This window comes from Thermobia domestica, chromosome 9 (genome assembly GCF_964235325.1).
Source record: "Thermobia domestica chromosome 9, izTheDome1.hap1.1, whole genome shotgun sequence".
Lineage (NCBI taxonomy): Eukaryota > Metazoa > Arthropoda > Insecta > Zygentoma > Lepismatidae > Thermobia > Thermobia domestica.
The window spans coordinates 10,870,113-10,896,155 of NC_137462.1; the positions used below are offsets into that span (position 1 = coordinate 10,870,113).

General features: G+C 36.5%; 1 protein-coding gene across 4 annotated transcripts in view; it reads right to left on the reverse strand.

The window, feature by feature from the left end:
* The window catches only part of Cpr (Cytochrome P450 reductase), a 177,561-nt gene that overhangs the window by 69,838 nt on the left and 81,680 nt on the right, over nt 1–26,043 (reverse strand). Inside the window, exon 1 of one of the 4 annotated variants that reach the window (XM_081770602.1) lies at nt 10,399–10,476. The exons of the other annotated variants lie outside the window; for them this stretch is intronic. Coding sequence (XP_081626728.1) covers nt 10,399–10,462 — 64 coding nt within the window. The 5' untranslated portion in view covers nt 10,463–10,476. Of the gene's footprint in view, nt 1–10,398; nt 10,477–26,043 lie in introns of those variants that run through there. 4 annotated transcript variants of the gene reach the window in all.

The following is a 26,043-nucleotide window of genomic DNA, read 5'->3' on the forward strand; positions in this document are numbered from 1 at the left end:
TTCCGGCCAGGCCGGTGAAAAAAGCGGCCAGTTGCCAACCCTACTCTTGGTATGTAGAAAAACAACACTGCATCCAATAGCATCAGCAACGATCACAGAAGTCCACTTGGATCTATTTGCAGGTCTCATTCCGGAATTTGCCCAGTGAGGTTTATAAAAATTCTGGTTAAACAGAATAACCGGAAACAAGGACCTCCTATTTGTAGGTAAGAACATTAAACTTCGATCTATCCTCACTTGGTAATGCATACATAACTTCTACAAACAAGTTTACATATTATATAATCGTATCATATTCTGTAAAGGCATTAAGAGTTCTTGTATCGAAATTTTAGCAGAGATGGGCGATAAAACAGCCTTTATTACAAAGTTAACACTAGATCTCCTATTAATGTTGTACAGTGTTAAGCAACAAATCGAAATAACTAATAGAGCAACAAAAAAAAAAAAAAAAATTTCTGGTGACATTTTAGGAATTGGTTACTGAGCGCTGACATTTTCTAGCAAGCAAGTGTTTCACTTGCGAATAAACAAATCCGTATTTATTATGTCATACTTAGCAATAATCAAACGTGTTAAAAGGCAGATACGCACAGATTACACAGTTAATTACAAAAACAAAAAAATTGGAAAGGCACTACAAATAAAACAACGTCAGCGATTAAGTTACGCATTATGAGAATGTATTGTTAACTTACATAATTTGATATCTTATGTAACGCTCCGACTTATATGTGTCGTTCCAAAATTGTCTCTTTGTTATTCAATCGATTTGTACATTTCTAATGATATACCATATTTTTGTTTTTGTTATTAGTTAAAGAGTCCCAAGATGGTGACCCTTGTTTTAATCTTAAGATGAATAATCCCTTTCTGTTACAATTAGAAAATTTTCTCTTTTTCTTGTGAAAAAGAGATATTTTGCAGTTAATTTCGAAAGATAGAACAGTCAATTCTTTCAGTTGAAGAAAAGTTCTGAAATATTTCTTGTAATTTATATATTATACATAATTATGTACTATATAATTACATATTATATATAATTATATATATTATATAAAGTACTAGTTGACATATCCATATGTTTTCTTTGGCTACATTAGCTCGTATTATAATTCTAGTTTGGTGAGAGTAGAAATGAATACAATTATGTATCTTTGTGTGTTCAAATCTTGTCTGGCTACTTCGGTGCAGTGTTTGTTACATTTATTGTAATTGGGTAACTAAAGTAATTTCTACAACTGAACGCATGTCAAATTAATATTTGCTCCTCAAATGATGCAATGAACAAGCTTTCCAACATGACAACAATGACTTATGGATAAGTTAGATTAGGTTTTGTTTCGTTCACTTACTGTGTACAGAGGTTTGACGTGGTGGGATTTTATCGGAACTTAACAACCCAATAATACATTTGTGTTTTGGTTGTTGCATTTACATTATTGCTGTTTTCTGTGCGTATGCAAATAAATCTTTCTTTCTTTTCAATTTAACATACCACGATTATGTCCTTTAGCTTAAGGGAGACGGAAACGTCATGCAGTAATAGGCCTAACTGCTATATACAGAGTGTCTCAAAAGTACCCTGACAGGGTAACTGTTATATCAGAGTTACAACAAAATGTAAGAGGGGAAACTGTCCCCAAGTATGTTTTCAATCTAAAGTTAAAGTTTTTTATTTTTTTATATTTTTAATCGGACGAGCCGTTTGGACTGTACACTCTTTATGCGCCCAATGTTGAATGAAATGCAACGTTGCCATTTACCAGGAGATTTTGGGGTAATTCAAATTCTGGTCACACTGTAATTTCTATGGATGGCAACACTGATTATTCTTCCGATTTGTATTTTCGGGTGTAGAATAACATTATCTATTACGGAGGTAAGTTACATTTCATGATCTCTTTTCACTTACGAAAAATTGGTAAAAGAAAAAAAAAATTTAGCTTTTGAAAAATATTTAGTAGTCGAACTCCTTAAGGTCTCATCGTATCGGTAAGAATCTGCATTCTAAGTAGAAGACAGTGTGAATATTTATATATGCAATTAAATACCTACACGCAACACGGATATATATATATAGTTACGTGACTAAATGGTTAGTTCTCCCGTCGCTTTTGTTGCTGGAAACCTCTATTCTATTCTTAGTAAGAGTAAACATAAATCTGGTGTAGAGTCACATATCTCATATACTGTAGCTTCGGAAGCAAATGTAAAAGGTTAAACTAGCAACACTCTGTAGGTCGTCAAATTACAAACCCAATTATAGAGGAATTTCAAAGGTGATAATGAGGGAAAAATTACTAATTATTTTAATTTTCTCTTTCCAGCTTTTTGTATCAGATTCTGTCTTGATACACTTTGTAAAATGGATATATAAACAAAAACTAAATAAATAAATAAATAAATACAGTAGAACCCCTCTAATCCCGCACGTTTGGGACTTTGGGGGTACGGTCGGATCATCAGAAAATACAGAAAAATAAGATTTACAGTAAAATAAATAATCTCCGAACTCAAAAATGACTGTATTGTTTTCTACAGTAAAAGCAAACGAACAGTAAGCACTAAAAACAGCACAGTACAGTACAGTACAGAAAACACGCACAACGAAAGAAACGATACAAGAGATACCGGGACACTAAAGCTGACATGCGATATCAGCAAGTAAATAATAATGCCGCGACGGCAGCAGGCGACAATGGGCCTCGTGAGACACCGACGCCATTGGGACACGTTCGGCTCGAACACGGTCGGATCAACCGGAGTGGCGGACCACCCAAGGGCGGACGAGAGAGATTCTACTGTAATAGATAAAAGAAATAAGGTATGACAAATTTTTTAGATGACATACTAAAAGCACGACCCATGCCTCAACCTGCTGAAGTTCTCTAAAACCGAAAAGAAGGGAGAGATAAATAACGAATAAAAAGACAGAGGAAAAATGAAAATGAAACCTTCAGTTTAAAGCCCCACGATTATAGCCTTCAAGCTAAGGCAGACGGATGATTTAGGCAAGTGAATGCTAATGGAAGAATACGTGGAATGAGAATGTGGAAGGAAATGGGAGTACCCCAAGGAAATCAACGGATACGATGTTGTCCAACGCAAACTTACTTGGCCGAGGATCGAACCAGGATCCCCACGAACCAGAGGTAAGCGCTCTACCACTGTGCCACTGTGCTCTCCGGACAAAGGGAAAAAGTGGAGGTGAGTTACGTCTGTCATAAATAAGTCGGGAAAAATCAGCAACAGCAGAGGAAATCGGAGGCAATAAATAAATAATTAATAACAAATAGAGAAAAAAATGAGCAGATACAGTGGCTCATTGGTAGAACGCTAACCTCTTGTGTAAAGAGTCACTGGCTCGATCCCAGGCCACGAGAGTTTGTGGTGAACAATGTCGTATCCATGGGTTTTCTGTGAATTCAGTTATTCGATTTATGAGTTGAGTTGATTTTTAGTTTAGCGTCCCTTTCAGCAGCGAGGCTATATGAGACGTGGACCTACTGATTAACGTGGAATCCGAACAACACGAGCTCCCGCCTCAGTTATTCGATTTATGTGGCAAACACTGACCGCTGACTGATATTGTGAGACCTTGGCAGGATTGCGTGAAGCAATCAGGAGAAAACGGCCAGAACTTCTCACCGAGGATGTCATCTTCCCTCACGACAACGCGGGTCCGCATAGAGCCCAGAAAACCACCGCTGTGGTGAAGTAGTTTCGCTGGGACATCATCGACCACTCTCCAGGCGACTTTCACCTGTTCCCGCACTTGAAGGAACACCTAGGAGGCCGTCGCTTTGATTCAGCCGAGGAGGTAAAACATTTCATGACATGGCTAAACACGCAAGGACAGGATTTTTGCCAGGAGGGAATCTTTAAACATATCCCACGATCCGACAAGTTCCTCAAGTGATATGCAGATTACGTCGAAAAACAATTTAATCTATGCACTATCTGTTGGCTGTAATGGTTGTATGAAATAATATACACATGTTTCACTGCAGGCACCTTACTTTCTGGTCATCCCTCACAGTAATTAAGATATTGTTTTAGTGAAGAAAGCCGTATTTTATTTATAGCTTCGCATTCTGAACGACTAATGCGATACTGATACTTCAAATTGTCTAAATGAGTATCCGTACAAATGCAAAGCTATTAAACTAACCGGAAACAATGCTATTCATGTAAGGTGAGTTATGACATCGATAAAACACGTAATAGTCGTTAAAAAACAAATGCATCGGATGCATTTACTTATGCACATTTAATGTCTATTGCATAATTACTTTAAGAGAGAAGTATTATTTTACATAGCTGTAAAGATTTTATAGTATAGCAATATAAATACTTGTATTTGTTGTAAATGAACAATGTGTTCATGTTATAACTCTGAGCAAACAAATTACGAAAAAAAAAATGTTTGAGGCTTACAATATATGACAGAAAGATCATATTTTAAAAATCATAATAGTCATTAAATAATAAATTTCTTTTGATAATTAAAGCGTCATACTTTACAAAAATAAACATAATATAGCCTTCGGTTCAGACTGAGTCACTGAAATAATATAGCCTCTACTGGTTTTCTGTTCGCCAAATCAAAGGTAAACTTAGTACAGTGGAACCTGGATAATTCGAACTTCTGTAATTCGAAAACTTCTTTATTTCGAATTTTGCTCTTGGTTCCTAGAATTTTATATACAAACAATGCTAAAAAAAAAATCATGGTTAATTCGAAGTATAATCTGGATAATTCAAAGTTTTTGCCGTGTAAATCTAAAAGGAGGTCAAGTCATCGGGTCAGATTTTCCAAGAAACGGATGAAGATACGTACTGTAGCAGGCTTTCCGCCCAGCCCGCAGACTACTCAGCTTGCAGGTCATCAATGTTCATGCATAATACAGTGCTAGTGTATGTACGTACGTATTACAGTACAGTATTTTACTTCATATTGTATTAACCTATGTTTTTTCTAGTTTTACAATGAGTATATGGCACTTAAAACCCTTATTATTAGCTCCAATAATGGTCTTTATGTTAAAACCTGAAGTTTGATTGTTTATTTCAACCATTTAAAAAAAACTTTTCTAGTTCGAATTTTTGTATAATTCGAATTTCTCTATTGGTCCCTTCAGGTTCGAATTATCCAGGTTCCACTGTACTAGGCGCGTTCTGAAAGTAAGCACTGTTTTTTTTTTAATTACTAAGACAGGTTTGTTCAAGCCAAATTTATTTTTACATTAAAGAGAGTACCTTAAACTATTTTTCCACATAGTTCCCACTACTCCTCAAACACTTGTAATAGGAGGGTCCAAACCTTCCTCAAAGAATCATCACCAGTGAACCATAACTTAATAGCGTATTGTCATCATGACTTTCAAAGCGCTTACCACCGAGCTCGCACTTCACGTACAGGGACAAGTGCGATTCAGATGGCGCCAAGTCGGGGCTGTACGGTGGGTAGTCAAACTGTTCCCAACCGAACTGTCGGATTAACGTTTAGGTGGCACCAGCAGTATGGAGACGAGCATTGTCATGAAGCAATGCAACTCCTTTGCAAAGCACTCCTCTCTTTTTGTTTTGTATTGCACGCCGAAGATTTCTCATAATCTCACAGTTATCGTTCCGCATTGATGGTTTCACTCCTGGGTACTGGCGGAATGTTTCGTTGAGGAAGGTTTGAACAAGTTGGTCACCCCCCCTGACAAATGTTTGAACACTGATGGAAACTAATGCAAAAAATAGTTTGTGTGCTCTTTCATGTAAAAATAAAGTTAAAGTTAACTTGAACAAAACTGTTTTAGCGTTTTCTTCTTTTTCAAAACGGTATTTACTTTCCGGACACTCCACGTATATGTGAAAATTTAGTGTGATTTATGTCTTGAATTGTTTCCTCGACATCTGTTTTTGCTCTCGAGACAACAGAGTAATTTATTCATAATGTGCAATTGAATTCAAAATGAGAATTAGCAATACTGTATTGCACTAACAGGTCTAGAGGGAAGTCACCTCGGTAGAAATTTAAATTTTGCTCCTACAGGCTAAGAAAAGAAAGTCTACCTAATGTATTAATTCCTGCATACAGCTTTCTTCCCTTAGCTTATGGTAATTTAAATTTTAACCCATGTGACTTCCCCATAAGCCGCCACTGCTAGATCAGATATGTCACGAATGTAATACAAATTTTAAAACGTTTGGAATTCCTGCACCAACTAAAAAAAAAAAAAAAAAAAAAAAAAACTTATAAAACCCGGAGGATCAATGTCACATTCACAAAAGCTCTCTAATGATTTCTGACCATAGCTACCTGAATCCAGTCTCTCCTTTGTAATCCTATTTGAGCGAAAATCATCTTAAATTGTCCTTCCACCCGGGCCTACGTGCTCCTAATGGTCTTTTCCTGATTGGATTTCCAATTAAAATTTTTGAATGCATTCCTACTTTATTCCATCCTGGGTACATGATCTACCCACTTGAGCTTCCTACACTTAATGGCTCACGATGTTAGGTAAACCGTACAAATAATGTAGTTTCTAATTATAAAGTTTCCGCCATTTCCGTCCCTTTGGAAGTCTGTTTATTTTTTAGTCTGTGTTCTTCCCTCAAAGTAAACGCCATGTTTCACAACCATACAACACAATAGGCATAATTACATTTTTATATATTTTAAACTTTAAATTCTTCACAGAATACTTGAAGACAAAAGAACTTGGACTGAATAACACAAATTCCGTTGGGGGGCAACGGTAGCTAAGTGGTCGAGCGCTCACCGCTGGTGCGTAATGTCCCTGATTCGATCCCCGGCCAAGTAAATTTGTGGTGGACAACATTGTGTCCGTAGGTTTTCTCGGGGTATTCTTGTTTCCTCCCATATTTTCATTCCATCGATTCTTCCATTCAATTGCCTTAAGAGTCTTCATCCCGGCGAAATTAAAATACCGCTAATTTTACAATAATTATGTGATATCTTCAAATAGATAAAAGATAATCGAAATGTGAAACAAGAGCGCCCTAGACAATATTATTTTACATGAGATGCCGTTATCATGACTTACTTATCTGCTTTCGATTTCGAGCCATTTTGAAAATCGGCATTTATTTTCGCGTTTCTAAACAGCTGAAAACGGAAAGCCACTAGGTGACTTGTGATACTGGTACCTCACGCAAAATAATATTGTCTAGGGCGCTCTTGTTCCATATTTCAATTATCTTTTATCTATTTGATCACATAATTACTGTAAAATTAGCGGTATTTTAATTTCGCCGGGATGAAGACTCTTAAATCAACTGTCTCCTTTTAGGATCAAGGACATAATCGTGGGACGTTAAACTGAAAGATTTCATTCTATTTACGAATGCCCTGCCTTCAGTCGACATTTAGTTTCTCCATGCATATGGTTTTTATGGTCTGTTAATGATAACCCCCTAGACATTCCTGTATCAACAAGTAGCCATATTGTAATATTATTTTTGAATTTAAAATTACTGTATTTTCAACGGATGTAATTTTCACTAAGAAGACAATGTCCTTCTAGTTTGATCTAGTTTGTACTACAGGGTGTCTACTAAAATCCCAAAATGAAATTTCGTGACTTTTTCGTGACCTTTTCTCTACCAAATCATAAAATTTCCTAATAGTTTCAAGAGCAAATTTGGGTGCGAATTAGGCCGAATTTTCATCCGTGCGATAGAAACGTACTTTGCTTGCGATTTGGTAGCGTCTAAAGCTGATCATAGACATTTTTTTGGTGGTGAACTTTCACGTTTTACAGAACAAAATTTTCCAATCTGTACTTACATTTGAACAGTTAAAAAAAAAAAAAAAAAAAAATCGTGACCCAAAAGCTAAATTTCGTGACTTTTCGTGACTTTCATGACCATTTTCAGATTTCGTGACTTTCATGACCATTTTCAGATTTTGTGACTTATTCGTGACTTTCGTGACCGATAGACACCCTGTACTATCACCCAACATAAATGGCTGATAGTACAGTCACTGCCGGGACTATGCTTTAAGCAGCCGGAATTGTGAGGAAGGACGGAACACTAGCCCGTAGAGAACTCCATACAATGTGAGCACCATTAGATCACAGGACCTAAGGTGCAACTTTTCGACCATCATTACTGACGGTGTGGAATCTAAATGAAATGAAATGAAATTCGAGTTTTACGTCCCACGTTTATGCCGGTTAGACTAAAGGAGACGGTGATGAGAGATGAATGAAATGGTGGAATGAAGAAAGTGAGAGGAAACGGGAGAACTCCGAGAAAACCCACGCACACGGTGTTTGTCCACCACAAAGCTCAGGTGTGGAATCGAATACGATTTAAATTTCCATCATTTTTCGAACGATATTAAACAGAATCTTTCAAACATGAAAACGTGCTTCATCTTAATATTTTGTCTTAATACAATCAAAATCATCAATCCACAAGACAGCAATGTTTTCTCGCTATGAATACCATATCTAAGTTCCGTACCCAACAAGTACATAAGCAAACAAACAAGCCACTTGGCATAACTGCCGAGCTTTCTAAGCTTAGTGGCAGTCACGTCTTGTTTTCACGTGACTCCCCTGATCTACCTCACGACGCTGGGTGGACGCCGAAAATTGGGAAGCGCCGACCTGGAATCGAACCCGGGAACACGTGGACGTGAGTCTAACACTCTAACCACACGGTATCCCCACCCAACCAGTACATGAAAAGGGTAAACCTGAGGCTCTAGAGAGGTGATTCGAACTAGGGATAGGCAAAACCGGTTTTTATAAAAACCGAAAACCGGTTTCTATAAAATCCGAAATCCGAAAAACCGACATTTCGGTTTTCTCCAAAACCGGTTCGGTTTTCTCCAAAACCGGTTTCGGTTTTTCTCCAAAACCGGTTCGGTTTTCTCCAAAACCGGTTTCGGTTTTTCTCCAAAACCGGTTTCGGTTTTCTCCAAAACCGGTTCGGTTTTCACCGAAACTGGTTTCGGTGAAAACTTTTCGAAAACACATAAGACTATTTCTGTGGAAATGGATTCGGTTTCCGGAGAACAACGAAACACCATTCTGGTCAGAAATAGAACAAATTTTGAAAAAAAACCGGAATCGGTTTTGAAGAAAATCGAAACCGGATCTGGTGAAAAACCGAACCGGTTTTGTAGAAAACCGATAACCGGTTTCGGAGAAAACCGAAACCGATTTTGGAGAAAACCGAAACCGGTTTTTTGAAAATTTTCAAAAACCGGTTTCGGTTTTTTTAAAAACCGAAAACCGAAAAACCGGTTTTTGTGCCCACCACTAATTCGAACAAATTACTGAAGGGTATCTTAAGAATGGCTGACTTACTAGAAGAACTTCACTCCCTTCTTGTATTTCGAAATTATCATCACGTGTCATCAGATGCGAACATCCGTTTCTTCTTTTCCTTTCGAAGGTCACAGGGCTTTGGTCAGTTACATAATCAACTGTGGTCTTATCAACAGACATTTCTACAAATTCCTTTTATTGCGTTAGAAAATATTTCAGAGCTAGCTGATTACGGGAAACACTTCCTTTCGTTCATGCGTTCATTCTATCTACTCGAAATTTGCGATTAAACTTTGGTCTGTTCCTCGTGCCCTTAAAGCAAAGATCGCCATGTACTCATGTCCAAAATGATTGTCGCATATCTATAACTGTCTTCTTGTAAAAATATAATTTGATAATGATTTTGCAGGGTACTTTTAATACTGGGTACTATGTGTATAATCGGGAAATGTATAATTGTGGTAAATTTCAAAGGAAAAGAACTATAAATACGAAAATTAGAATGAGTAAAACAAAATGCTGCTAAATGGACTAGAAAGTTTTATTTTCGTTTTATTGTTCTTATTTACTGCTCGTTTGACATGAAATTTGCCACATACATGTCTTTGCCGATCATACACATACTAACATTATAAGAAATACCGGGCGAATTCGTTATCAAATTACATTCCTACTACAACATATTTATCGACATGCGACAATAATTTTGGACATGAGTGTACATCATCTATCGCTTCAGAGAAAACTGTACGCACCGCTCAGAGTAGGAATCCTTCTTATATAAAGATACATGTTTTTCAAGTATCTACGGCGTTAATAATAAAGCGAAGAATTAAAAAGTAACAGAACTCAAGGATTCTTTTAGAAGTAAACTATTTGTCTACTCGTTTATAATCAATTATTTGAATATACTCGAATATCTAAAGACAACATTATAGTATAGTAGTTTAACGATTATATAACACAGTGTTTAAGATGTAGTTTACTCAGTAGTAAAGGGAATGCATTGAATTTACTAAACCTAAATATGTAACTACCCTTACTTTTCTTATCAGTAAACAGAATCAGTGCCTATCACACATAAGTAAGTACTCACCCAAGTTTTGCAATTGTTTAAATGCTGCAATGCAAGCTACACGACCCACTGACCTACCACTCATCGTGACCCATGACCCACCACTTGCTGACCCCCACCAACCACGATCCACTCTGACCCATGATCCACGCCCTCCTCTCCTCTGACTAAGGAGTTGACACTTGCAATAAAACAAGGATATGAAATTATTACTAATGGGAGTTTGAATTTTTACACTCAATCGCTCAAGCACTGTTCTGTTACAATACCGATGGATCTGACCTTTACGATATAAAATGGCAAAGTCTTTGTCATGGGTTATATTACGATGAATTTCAACTTAATTATCATATATAATTATTTCCTTGCTGAATTACACACTTTAAATTGGAAAATAGGATGAAACTTGAAAGTCTCAAATCGAGTTAAAATAGGCCAACGTAAAAAAAAAAAAAAAAAAAAAAAAAAAAAAGTAAAATTCGACTATGTCGAAAACAAAGTAGTAAGTTCTATTGCTATTATTACAAATATCAATATCGAAAAGAGCCTGAAGTTCTTTTCTCACTTAGATATGGTCATCTCAGGTAAGTAAATAAAAACAAATGAAAAAAGGAAGAAAAATAGCCTTGAGACCTTGGAAGCAAAACGTAGACAAATTCACCAGCGTTCTGAAGATGCTGTCTACAATGCACTCAGCAGAGTGGGTTGGTAGGTCTGAGTGGATCATGGTGGGTAGTGGGTTACGTCCTATTGACCCACTCACAAATCTTGACCCACTCACAAATCTTGACCCACGACCCACTCCATCTCTGGAATAGGCAAAGTAAGTTTTAAAAGAAGTTTTTGTTGATAAACCAACTCCTTAAAAGATCATGAAGGACTTTCTACTAATTTTTCATGTAATTTTAGTACATGTAGAAGAAAATACACGTATTCCTTTCATAAATATGTAAACAAGAGAAAAAAGACAGCGCTGAGACTCCCAACCCAACCTTGACGACTATTGTTCTTTGAATGCCCATGTAACGAACAGGCAAAAGGGTCTTTAATCAATTACACCCTGTTGCCTTGAGTGTTGAGGTCAGTTTTTGCGTCTTCACTATTAATGTCTGCGAAAGAAGGATACTGTATTTCCTACATCATGATGATGAATGACGCCACATTACCAGATAACTCCCACATTACCATTCACAATAGACAGATGATTACACACGTCACTTCATAGTGTTGCCTTCCTGTCACAACGAATTCTACGGCAACACTGGCGCTCAGCAGTTGCAAGTGTTACGTAATACAAGGATCATGAATTATTTGACCTTGACTTGGTCAGATGGAGAGCAAACGACCTGCGCGTACTGCTTGCTGCCTGTTTCCAGATCTCTTTCCAAATAATCAACATCCAAATTTATATAGATAGTTTTACATTAAGGGTCTTCACTACAGCGAAATTAAATTACCGCTAATTTCAGAGTTTTTCTGTAATATCTTCAAAACAAATAAAAAATATTCGAAAAGCAGAAACGTAGTGAACTAGGCAATATGATTCTGCATGTGGTACCATTATCACAACTCATCTATTATTGTTTTTGATTTGCAACTGTAGATAGATTTAGCATTTTTTGCGGATTCTGTAAATAGCGCCATACCGAAAGCAAATAGGTGAATTGCGGTAAAGGTATCACATGCAAAATCGAATTGTCTACTTCACTACGTTTCTGCTTTTCGAATATTTTTATTTGTTTTGAAGATACTACAGAAAAACTCTAAAATTAGCGGTCTCTAGTGAAAACCCTTAACAGACTAAAGACATTTAGTGACAACGACCATTACAGCCAGCATTCGTCATGAGAATCTATCGGGAGTTCAAAAATTATATTCGTAACTTTACAAACAAGTTTTTTTTTCCCACATTGTTTGTAATATAATTGCAGAAAAAAAATAATTTGATGTTCCTTTATTATTTTGCAAGTTAAAAGTCAACAGTTTATTGGAAAGTCAACATCCGCCATTTGTGAAAATTGAAGTCTAGCCTTTAGCAACGAATGAATACCTTTCACATTCTCCTAATTAGTACTCCCTAGTACAAGCTAAGGCTGTCATCTCTCGGAAAGGTGTCGTGAAAGTAATGTCTCATTTGGTGGGGGCAACCTTACTCATGAGAAAGCTAGATTTGTACATATTCAGTTATCAGATCCCATTCAAGTCTTCCAGTTTAACGTCTCACAAGCATGTCCTTTAGGCTAAGGGAGACATCAAAGCAAGTGAATGACAATGGAAGAACCAGTAGAATGAGAATGTGGAAGGAAACGGGAGTTTCCCGAGAAAATCCTCGGACAATGTTGATCCCCACAAACTTACTTAGTCGTGGATCGAACCAGAGACTTCGCACACCGGAGATAAGCATGGTACCACTGAGCCACCGCTCTACCACTAAATTTGAAAAGCATCCTCGGATTCATTAATAATAATAATAATAATAATAATAATAATAATAATAATAATAATAATAATAATAATAATAATAATAATAATAATAATAATAGTGAGATAGACCTCATTTCTCAAGCGTCTGTCTGATGAACAGGTACCAGGACTCAAATTCGTTCTCCACCTACGAGAGAAAATGAAATGAAATCTTTGAGTTTTACGTCCCACGGTTATGCCGGTTAGGCTAAAGGAGACGGTGATACTGAGTAATGAATGAAATGGTGGAATGAAGAAAGTGGGAGGAAACGAGAAAACCCACGCACACGGTGTCTGTCCACCACAAAGTTCACTTGGCGGGGGCTGGGATCGAACCCGAGACCCCAAGCACCAGAGGTGACCACTTACGAGAGAAGCACACTATTCCTGAGCCAATAACCCAAATTTGTTCTCGAAGTGAATAATCTTATCTCATAAATAGCAACATCAGGCATAAACTGTTTACACATGAATTCACACATTTCTGCCAACATGACATCCCATCTGCATATTTTCTCACTGCAGCACATTAACGTTTAATGCACCAACGAAAGACGAAATCGAGACAAATTACGTGCTCCGAAATAATTTCATGGCCGTGAATTCCATTATCAAAGAGAAATCAGTGGCGGAATTAGAAGGTAAAAACTGGGGAAGCCAGCCAGAAACCGGACTATGATAGGTGTATCATGAATTTATGCATATAATGTTAGTTTGAAATCCGTTTACGCAGTTCGTTAACAGGAACTAGAAATTAAAAAAAGAAAAAAATGTAACAGTTAATTTTTGTTTCTTTTGTAAAATAAGAGAAAGCACACATCTTTGTTGCTTTTTGTCTTAATTTTCTTATGTTTTACTACCAGCACACAGTGACAACACAATCATAATCAGGGTGTCTATCGGTCACGAAAGTCACGAATGTCACGAAAAAGTCACGAATGTCACGAAAAAGTCACGAAATTTAGCTTTTGGGTCACGATTTTTTTTTATCGGTACAAATATAAGTACAGACTGGAAAATTTTGTTCTATAAAACATCAAAATTCACCACCAAAAAGGTCTATGGTCGACTTTAGACGCTACAAAATCACTACCAAATCGCATGCATGAAAATTCGGCCTAATTCGCATCCAACTTCGCTCTTGAGAATGTTCCGAAATTTTATGGTTTGATAAAGAAAAGGTCACGAAAAAGTCACGAAATTTCATTTTGGAATTTTAGTAGACACCCTGATAATTCATTCAAGAACTAATTCGTCGATTGCCTATATATGCAAATTCATTTACAGCTGATCATAAGTTCTACACAACTTTCCAACTTAACTCTCTTCCATTGGAAAAATGAAATGAAATCTCTGAGTTTTACGTCCCACAGTTATGCCGGTTAGGCTAAAGGAGACGGTGATTATGAGAAATGAGTGAAATGGTGGAATGAAGAAAGTGGGGGGGAACGGGAGAACCCCGAGAAAACCCACGAGCACGGTGTTTGTCCACCACAAAGTTCACACGGCGCGAGCAGGGATCGAACCAGGGACCCCAAACACCGGAGATGAACGCTCTACCACTGAGCCACCGCGCCTCCTCTCTCCCATTGGAGGTGACATTATGGACGTCAAGTATTGTTTTACACATTGCATAACAAAAAACTGCAACCGAAACTGTATCTAATGTTAAAAAAAAACGAAATAAAGAATAAAAGGCAATGCTTACTACAGAACTTTCAAAAGTATATAAATAATAGGTTCAATTTTTTGTATGTAAAAAACTGGGGGCTAGCTCCCCCCCCCCCGGCTCAATCCTCCACTAAGAGGAATGTCTAGTAACCAAACTACCAAATTATCTGAGTAAAAATACTTTACGTACTTCTCTGGCAAAATTTCATTCCACGTGAATACCTATTATCTACCAAGATAAAAACGTAAATAGACTATGTCGAGTCGAATTTCAAATTACTAACATCATAAGGAGCTCCCGTACCGGAACTTTCTACGTAAACTTTATTCAACCTTACTTGTAAGAAACCTATGTGCCAATACACTGGACAACGTCAAGGAACATCCCGCATTCAGCCTAATGTCAATAAACCGTTTTTGTTTTCAAATAAAGAACACAACTACCATACATGTCTTGAAACCTCTCTGGTAAACAGTGCTAACTAAAGAGATGCATGCTGCAAACTCAAACGAATTAGAAAGTTGGAAAATAAGACCTTACAGTTTGTGTGCGGATTACTCAGGTAAATAACTGTTCGCAAGTCATCTCACGTATGTCTCAACTGTTTCTTTACTTCAATCACAAGTGTCTGAATTTCCAATGTAAATGACGTAATTGTATCACCGCAACAGGATCTCAATACTCCATGATTTTCATTGGAGAGCTATTGCCATTTGCATTTTTTCAAAGCAATGTGTTTAGCCCATTCGGTTCTGCGTATCCTTTTTTATAACCAATGTCCAGCTACCACTTCTGTCAGATTTCTCACGGTTTCGAAGTTCGACTACGCAAACTGAATCATGGCAAGGTTATGATGAAATTTAAAAAAAAAAAAAAAAAAAAAATTCTTTGAGTTTTACATCCCACGGTTATGCCGGTTAGGCTAAAGGAGACGGTGATGATGAGTAATGAATGAAATGGTGGAATGAAAAAAGTGGGAGGAAACGGGAGAACCCCTAGGAAACCCACGCACACGGTGTTTGCCCACCACGAAATTCACTTGGCGGGGGCTGGGATCGAACCCGGGACCCCAAGCACCAGAGATGAACGCTCTACCACTGAGCCACCGCGGCCCCCTATGATGAAATCTACTATTAATATGAGATCCGAAAAATCACTTGATAGATTACACGATGTGTTATGCTTTTAGTAAGGGTGATCAACCTACGGCCACGTACATGAAAAAAAAGAAAGAAAAAGAAAGAAAGAAAAAAGAAAAAGAAAAAATTGTTAGGATTCGCGATTCAACTGATGCGAAATAAAAATGAATTAGGGCAAAAGGAAATGGCAAAACAATGAACACTCACTCGCAGGACACTGCCGGAAATTCACATGACAGAAATAGATATTAAATTCAGCATGAGTTTCTGGAAACAAGCTTTGTCTGGTACTTTTCGCACATTTATTACATTATTTCAAAGAAGGAAAAAGAAAAGTATAACACCAGTATTCGATAAAAGGGACCATTACAAAAAGTTGGGAACAAAAATAAACCACAACCAAGTAGCCTAATATTGAAATTATATTAAACAATAACTAATTTTATTAATTCTAGTAATTGAATTAACAAACTAAACCAAAATGTTTGGAGTTACAGACATGAAGAGAGAGAGAGAGCATTTTGGCTGCTTAATATATGACCAGCATATCAATTATTTCTAAATTTCTACATCGAATTCCACAACCGGTTAGCTCTCATTCATGATGCTCGATCTCCAAGTGCCTTGGGAAAATACTGTTGCGACACCGGAAGGCTAACCCTGAGCACACACACACACATTAACCAAACATGCACTATAAAAGAAGAGCCAGCGAAAGGTCTCTGACAACAGCATTGCCATTACTCAGTACTCACGTGTCAAGGTGTTTTTTTGGTGCATCTATAATGGCGGTTTTCTTAATGGTGTACAACAAAATGACCGTGGTTGGTAACACTAGAATCAAAGTAAGGCCTGCATTTCCCTAGGTACGTGAAAAGGAACTTTAGGGAAAATCTCATGATCACTCCTCTATAACCATACGAATATGGAGCACAATAACTGTACATATATTTCTTTTGAGATGAACAACTAGTTTACAGTTTACAGTATCCAATTTGTTCACGTAAATACACCACTCTGTTGTAACGATACAAATTTAACAATCCATCGAGTGGTATTGAAATGTTGTAGGCAGGAGCGGATCCAGGACGGACTTCTGGGGGGGGGGGGGCGGTGGGTTGTAATACTGCTACTTAGAGCTACTTTTAAGAGATCCAAATTCAGGGATGGGTTTTGTTTATATATAAAATATGGTTTGCTCTTCTGGGGGCAGAAGATCGCCCCGATCACCCCCCTTGGATCCGCCCCTGGTTGTAGGTTAGTTTAAGTATGATTAAGATGTTTAAGCAACACATAACTAAAATTGTTTCAACGGAGAAAAACAGTAATTATACGCAAACGACAAAGAGGAATTCTCCATTACTGGATGTTTCTTCCTTCTCATATACTGATTACTAAGGCCCGGATTTTTATGTTTTTACATATTTTTTCCTTTGTATGTACGCTGGTGAAAATATGAAATGTTCGCAAATTACGAAGTAAGGAGCCATATAAACCAAAATCACGTTACATATTTTTACATATTTTGAAGTCTGTTACATATTTTCCGTCTACTGTACATATTTTTAAATAAATTCAGTTTTCTGGCTCCTTTTTGCTAATTTTCTTTAAATAATACGCAAATAAAAGTAGGCTTATATATGTAATAATAACTCAAAAAGTACTTTATTTAAATATCTGTATTTTTTTCTCTCACTTTGTTCAACCGATTTGCATTGAGGGAAAGCTGGGTTAAACCAAATCGTACACTCTACAATATGAAAAAAAAAAAAACGTCGTCAGTTACCGCTTCCAATCCTCAAAAAAATTTGTTTTCTTATATATAAATAAAGAAAACAATATAAGGATTTTTGTGCTTATCGCCTTTGCAAGCAGACGCCACTCGGATGTGTGCCGACAAAACAAACTAAAACGCATACAGTTGGCTGGCTTTCTCACCTTTTTTTGTATGTGCAACCTCTACGGAAATACAAGAAACTCAACATTGTGCAGGGAGAAACAGGTGCGAAAATTGCCCGAAAGTTCCAGTCAGTTTTGAAGAGGAATCCAGGATACCTAACATTGAGGACTGCATGCAGGATATTGGATGGAGAAGAAACGGAGGCACCTGAGGAAATCAGTCCTGGAAAATGTCATTTGCTGAAGTTCGCGCCTGTCAATTCCTGCGACGTGGAGAGGCCTTTCTTAGCCTATAAAAGGATCCTGACTGACCAACGACTCTCTTTAGCTCCTGAACAATTGGAAAAGTATGTAGTGGTTCATTGAGCATCAGCAAAGTAAGCGCTTTTTTTTTTCTAAGATTTTCTTCATCATATACAATAATGTGGTTTTCATTTTTTCAGAGACAATTTCATTTGTTACTAGTAAAAGCTTGAAGTATCTGTGGCAAGTTAGAGATTTTTTCGAATACCATCATATAAAATACTTAGTGGTTCATTGTGCGCTCCGAAAGTAAGCGCTCGTTATTTTAAATATTTTTTTCTCTTTTGATATTCAATAATGTAATTTTCATTTCTCCACGAGACAATTTTATTTGTTCTTAGTGAAAATTTGAACGTATCAGTGACAAGTTAGTGACAAAGTTTTTCCATTGCGTAAAATTATTTAGTGGTTCATTGTTCGTCCCAAAAGTAAGTGTCTTTTGTTTAAATAAATATTTTTTTGTGTTTATATGTTCAATAATGTGATTTTTAATTTCTTTATACATATTTTCATTTGTTTCTTCTGAAAATTTGTACGTATCTGTAGGAAGTTATTTACACTTGTTAAGCTTTTATTACATAAATATGTTACAGTATATTAATTAGCTAAGAAAATAGCACAGACACAAAATAAACACGAAAAAATATTTTTACATATTTTCATATTTTTTACATATTTCTTACATATTTCATTGATTTTTGCTACATATTTATGTACATATTTCGGTACTTTGGACTACATAAAAATCCGGGCCTTACTGATTACATATAGCATTAGGTTCATTAGGTATTATATATTCACGATTTGAGATTTCTTATTAGTTAGCATGCGTAGGATAAGAATAAAATAATACAACTATTTTAGCTGGTACTAAAGGTTATGGCCGCCAGACGACTTATTAAATGAAACTAGTATTCCCTTGAAGCTAAAGGAGACGGATGAATAATGCAAGTGAATGATTAGAGGAATGAGAATGTGGAAGAAAATGAATCTCCCCTGAAAAAAAAGTACGGGTTCCACCACCAAATCATATAATGTCGAATCAACTACAGGTGAAGGCTCTACCACTGAGTCACTATAGCTCCGTCAGCCCTAAGCTCTCATACGCCTCACTTATGGCTTTCTCGATTCCGCTTTATGGCCACATGACTGACAGTCGTGATGTGTGTATGCATGGTCTGTCGTTCGAATATCCGATGAGGTACTAAGCTTCGGTGTAAAAAAAGAAAGAAAAAAAAAACACTCTTGCAACCATTTTTAAATCCGAGTTCTCTCTCTTTTTTGTTTTAAGTTCTTACTTCAAGTTGTTGTTCAACTGATTCCTGATTCTGAGTCAATACAGAAACTTCTGAGCACTCGTAAGAAAACTAACTCGGGACCGTGCGCATCGAAGACACGTGCGCTATACACTCTTCTACATACAACACCTAAAGACTAAGTTTAACCGGACTAATCAGTTCTCCCTCTCCCATTTTTTTTTTTTACAATTTCCTAAATATTGAGCAAATCATATAATAATCGTAAAATATTTATACCTTATGATCATAACGCTTATAATTAACCCGCTAAAAAACATTAGTTAATATTAAAAATTGTTAACTTAAAAATTTATATCGGTTAAAACAATAGTAGTTCAGAAACATGTGAAATAAATATTCTCCAAGGCATTTTAGGCGGTTCCATAACCGTAATTGCAGAATTGGGATATGTATAATATTTCTTGTAGAAGTTTAGAAGTATCTGATAGGGGGGGGGGAGTTCAATTAAAAGAGACATGATTTTCACTTAGCCCTATATAATTTTCCTGAGTTTTATGATATTTTAATCCTAACCCTTAATTATTCCAACTACAAAAATATCCATATTATTTGGTGTTTTAATACTTAGTGAAATAGTTTTTAGTTGTCGAGATCTTCCACTACCAAACAACAAGTTCTGAAATCAAATGAAATGAAATATTTGAGTTTTACGTCCAACGGTTATGCCAGTTAGGCTAAAGGAGACTGTGATGATGAGTGATGAAAGAAATGGTGGAATGAAGAAAGTGGAAAGAAATGGGAGAACCCCGATAAAACCCACGCACACGGTGTTTGTCCACCACAAAGTTCACTTGGGATCCGGGACCCCAAGCACCAGAGGTGAAGCTCTGAAATCAAATAAACAATGAGATTAACAAGAGACAGATTTCGTTAATCATTCGTTACAAATAGCTAAATACCTAATATATATATATATATATATATATATATATATATATATATATATATATATATATATATATAACAATAACGTTGCAGGCAATCTTAATGTTGACCTTAAAAAATAAGTTCGAGAATGGTATGATTTTGGTATTACTTTAGCATTAATTTAGGCGCAAAAGCTGTGTGTTCCATTTTTATCAAAACTGAAGTCTGGTAGAATATTTTCCTTCTCAATTTAATTCATTCAATTGTATCGTTCTAATCTTAAGCACAAACGTTGTCCAGTTGTTGTTGTTCAGTATATTTTGGACTTTGGGCAGAACACACACACACACACAATACAGTAAAACCTGTCTTCAATGGACCCTTTATTAAACGAAAAATTGTGTTAAATGGAAATACTTCAAGGTCCCATGAACTTTTCGGCGAATGCGCAGACAACGGAAATCAAAAAAGGCCTCTTAACGGAAAATTTAAGTTTTTGAGTGCAGCATTCAGAAAGTTTTTAGACATTCTATGACAGGTTACATATACTTTTAGCAAAAGAAGCAGTGGTGTGCCAACCGAAGTAGACACGATGGATATACATGCTTTAATTCACAATTATATGGAAAGTCGGAAAGAAGAAAAGGTGGAGAAAGAAAAATGAAGCATTGAATTCGAAGAAAAGTGTAGCCTAAAGACTTATCAAGATTTTGTCAAAAGTTGAAAGGAACTGCAACATTTGCCTTACGTCGGAATGACTCTGATATGGTTAGTATGGTTTCTTACGCTAAAGTCTCTGTGGGAAGTTGAGCAGACAAGCAGCGGTATGTACAGTACTTTTTTTGTTCGTTTTAAGTTTTGCGTGTATTAATTCGTAGTAGAAATAAATACTGCAAACTGACTAATCTACGTACAGTATCTTATTTTATCACAGCTGTATGTATGCACTTTTTCTTGCATAGGTCTACCTTCGTTCACCGGAAACCTATCTTTAACAGAAATTTCTGCGAGTCCTGTTCGATTCCGCTAAAGACAGATTTTACTGTATTTTATTTACTTAACATTTTACCCAGAAATCTGTTAGTTGGTTAGCTTCAAGTTCAACGTCCATTTCAGCACAAAAGCTAAATAAGGAGTGGATTTACAGCGTAACATGAGAACACAAACACATAAGCTATTCCCGGTGGTCTTCAGTGTCGAAAGACAGTATTACAAAAACAATAGAATATGAGAGTCCGTGGTGTGGGAGACCCGGGTTCGATTCCCGGCAGGAGCTCATGTGATCGGATTTCACGTTAATAAGTAGGTCCACGTCTCATATACCCTCGCTGCTGAACGGGATGTTAAACTCGAATAAATGAGAGTCCGTTCCTTAGAAACCAAGTTCGTTGACACTGTATGACATATATTTTGCGGGGGAGGAAAGAGAAGCGTGACCAAATTATTATTTCCTCCATGGAGTTGGCATCACTGTCTACAAACAAAAATATTTAAAGCAACTATTTCCTTGAAGAAGAAAGCTATCGTTGAGTTGCTTGAAGGCTTGAGTTGTGCAAGTGAAAGTGGTTAGCCGTCAAGTTGCTACTTATTACAGAAAAAAAAAAAAAAAAAAAAGGAAAACTGGCAAGCCAGGTGATTGCATTTCTGTTAAGTGTGTATGTGTGTACTAAAGAAAGGGCAACATAATGTAACTATAGAACCCTTGAAATCAAAGTTGCACGTATTACAAGATCTGGTTGACTGACCAGTTTCAAATATGATAATTACTTAGTTCATCAAGTTCTCCAACTTTATAAATTTTGCAAACCGGCATAAGACTGACAAAAATTTGACAGACCACGGAAGCACAATATTATACGCTCATGAATACAATGATCAAATACTTAAAAAAAGCTTCATATCAGGTAAGGCCCTACCTTAGCACTTGATAAAATAGTCATGCCATACAACACGTACTTCACTTCAGATTGTACGATATTTTACAAACATATTCTTAAGGTTGTCGATACACATTGTAGGCTATGTCCATTACGATGCATTTGAAGCGTTGACAACGATTTGTTGAACATTTACCGATGTGACAAGACTATATCTGACGCACGTTACAACCTTGGGATTCCCGACGGAAAGGTGAGTAACATTTAAGAATCAACCATACAATGGCAAAATATGCCATTTTGTCCCAACTGCCGGTCTTTAGTGATCGATTTTAACTCAACGGATTGGTAAAATAATTTTGAATCTTAACAACACCGCTATACATGTGCATAACCCATTGACTAACCGCTGAGACCTAACTGAATGGACTGATCACTCAAATGCAGTGCTTGAACAACCAAAACTAGCCACTGGTAGTTGTACAGATTTTACTGTAGAATCTACAACTAACTAACTAACTCTACGGCCTATGGAACCCGGAGGTTCAATGCCGCGTTCACAAAAGCTCTCCACTGACTTCTATCCTTAGCCAATTGGATCCAGTTCCATCTTAATATTATCCTCCCATCTGCGACTAGGTCTTCCTAATGGTCGTTTTCCGATTGGTCTTCGAGTCAAGACTTTGAAAGCGTTTCTACTTTCTTCCATTCTAGCTACATGACCAGCCCACCTAAGCCTCCTAGACTTGACGACCCTAACAATGTTGGGTAAATCGTATAAATTATGTAGTTCCTCGTTATGAAGTTTCCGCCATTCCCGTTCCTCTTGGGTCCGAATATTCGTCTAAGGATCTTGTTCTCAAATACTTTCAGTCTATATTCTTCCCTCAGTATAAGCGACCATGTTTCGCATCCATATAGAACAACAGGCATGATTATCGATTTATATATTTTAAGCTTCAAATTCCTCGACAGAATTCGTGACGACAAGAGATTTTGAATCGAATAGTAACACGAATTCCCTGCTTTTAGTCGACATTTAATTTCTTCGTGAATATGATTTTCGTCTGTTAATATTGATCCTAGATATTTGAAAGTATCCACTTTATCAAAAGTATTATTTAATATTTTAACGCATCCACAATTTGCCGTATTACGGTCCCGACGCACTTCCATGTATTTAGTTTTCTCTGCATTTACCTCTAAACCCATGTCCCTCCAAGCGTTTAGTAAGATCTCTGCATTTCTTTCTATTGTTCTCCTGGTAGCATTGAATATCGAAATCAGCATAATGCAAGGAGAAACCATGCGTGTTAAACCATCGTCTATAAGGAAGCTTCTGATGGTACTCAAACCAAGCCCACAGACTTAGAATAAAACTACCAAGTTTTCTATTAACAAATAATATCCAAACTTGTTCTAGAAACATAGAGAAACGAGATATTTCCACATGGAAAGCCACAAAGTAATTTTCCTAACAATATTCTTCCAAAATAACGCTTCGTTCAGACAAGAGTAATACTTAGCGATTACAACGTACTGGGATTGCATAAGTGAAAACCACCGTTGATTTATGTGTTTTTATAAATAGCAAATACCCAGTTTACTGTCTGTCTCTTGCGGTCACAATCAAGGACCCTTAACTACATATGCGCACAGGACGAAATACATAAATATACAGCCTACAGGAAAAGTCGTAATTCCTAATTTGTCGATATTGGAAAAGATTCAAAGAAAACTTTTTCCGATTGATTTATTTGACCCTCACCTTCCTTTCTAACAACTGTCCTGGCGTAGACAATTTCTGTAAATCTCTTTCATAAATATACCACTACCAGTTAGCTATTTGTATGCAGCAGTGTACGCAAAGAGAGCATTTCCGACTTACAACATCCTCTTAACAAGATATAAAAAAAAATAAACAGTAGCATATTAAAATATTTATACAAAAAATAAATAAATAAAATAAAATAAATTTCAAAGCTTGAATCCCCCAACTCACCGTGTATTAAACTCTGTGTACTTTATTACTTTAACACCACTACGACTTCTGTAGACAACAAAAATTGGAACTCCCAGCAATTAGAAGATAAAACGCATGTGGCAGAATGCTTACTGCTTCAAGTGTAAACAACGGTAATTATATTGGATTTATTGAAGAAACATACATTACAGAAAGCAAATCAGGAATTCTCCTTTTGATACGGATAAACGTAATGACGGCTACCACAACATGCACACTAGACCAACACTGTGTATCAAACGACAAGAATATAAACACTATAACAAATATTAATGTCTTCTTTAAGTTTCGTAAATGTAATGAAGTCAAAATGAATCAAATGACACCTAAAACTGCTTAGTCTTACACAAGACCTTTCAACTTTCTCCTAATTAGCTGCAAGTTTGGCCTCGGCCGTGAAAGTGTTCTTTTCACTAAGTCCACTTTTATAAATAACTACCTTCGGAAACTCCGCCTAACCTCCAAGCTCGCCTAACAGTAATACATTTGTACGGTATTAGCACGCTTTTGTAAAAATGTAGTAAAATGTAAAAAGTAATATAGTAATTCACAAAATATGTATTTTGTGAATATAAAATGCTTTCCGTAGAAGTGATCAAGTAACTTCTCAACATAAATGAAAGGAGAGAGAGACAGAGAGATATTAGCTTGATGACAGACATATTTTGTAGCGCAGTGAAACCTCTCAATAACGGACACCGATGGAATATAATAATTTTCAAATGAGACGTTACACAACTGAAAGGATTACTCACAGCTCATGTAATTGTACCTCGCCAAGTGAACTTTGTGGTGGATAAACACCGTGTGCGTGGGTTTTCTCGGGGTTCTCCCGTTTCCTCCCACTTTCTTCATTCCACCATTTCATTCATCACTCATCATCACCGTCTCCTTTAGCCTCATCGGCATAACCGTGGGAAGTAAAACTTAAAGATTTCATTTAATTTTTTTCATGTAATTGTATGCAGTAAATACGTTGTTATAAAAATGAAAATTAAATTAAATCTTCAATTTAACGTCTCATAATCATGTCCTTGAGGATAAAGGAGTTGGATGATTATGGCAAATGAATGATGATAGAAGAATTGGTGGAATGATAATGTGGGAGGGAACGGGAATATCTGAGAAACCACAAACTTACTTGGTCGGGTATCGAACTAGAGACCCCATGCACCAAAGGTACGCGCACAATTAGTTGTAAATATACAGTAACACTGAAATATTGTATTCTGTGTTCAAATTATTGGGCGATTAATGGCAAAATCTTCCTCATATAATAAAACAAAAGTTATTTCTGGGTGATTTGTTTCTATATGTGCTTCGACTAGAAAATAAAATCCTTTTGAAAATTGTCTTCAAGTTGAAGGAGAAAAGTTCCTTAATTCGCTGACTGACTACTGGAAGTGTACGCAATCTAATAATAAGAATATTCAAAATGATTATCATTTTATTAAATACTAAAAATTTAGACAGAGCTAACCCATCATGACTGTTTATGAATTTCTTGGGGGAAAAGTCTGTATTAGTTGTCTGCCTTGTAGTTCTGTGGACACACTGAATTAGGAAACATATTTTTGAGCTTTCGGTATCTATGACCTTTTAAGTCCGTCACATATGAAACCTAACGTTTGTAAGCGATTAAACTATAAGGTCAAAACTTAGACTTTATTTAGGAACTAGTATGTGCTCTACCCAACTATCCGTGTTTTAGAATCCTGCGGTATTTCTGCAACAATTTTTATAGAGCTAGTTGGTGAGTACTTCAAATTGTATGTCGGTAGCCAAACTGCCTCTATAAAAATTGTTTGTTGAATATCTTAGTATTCTGAAACATGTATTTTTGGATAGCGCACATAGGCCTATTAGTTCCTAAGTGAAGTATTGACCCGACTACGGTAGATCCCATAGTATTGGAACTATGGACCATTAAACTCTATATTTTTGGAAGCCTATAACTCTGAAAGGAAGCATTTGTGCACCTAGGTTGGTCTATACTTTTCGTCTTCTCTTGGTGTCAGGAATCACCTCCCAAAAGTTGTCGGTGTTGTTTTGAAACACCCTATATATTAATTCTTAGATCATAGAATAGTATTTACAAATATCG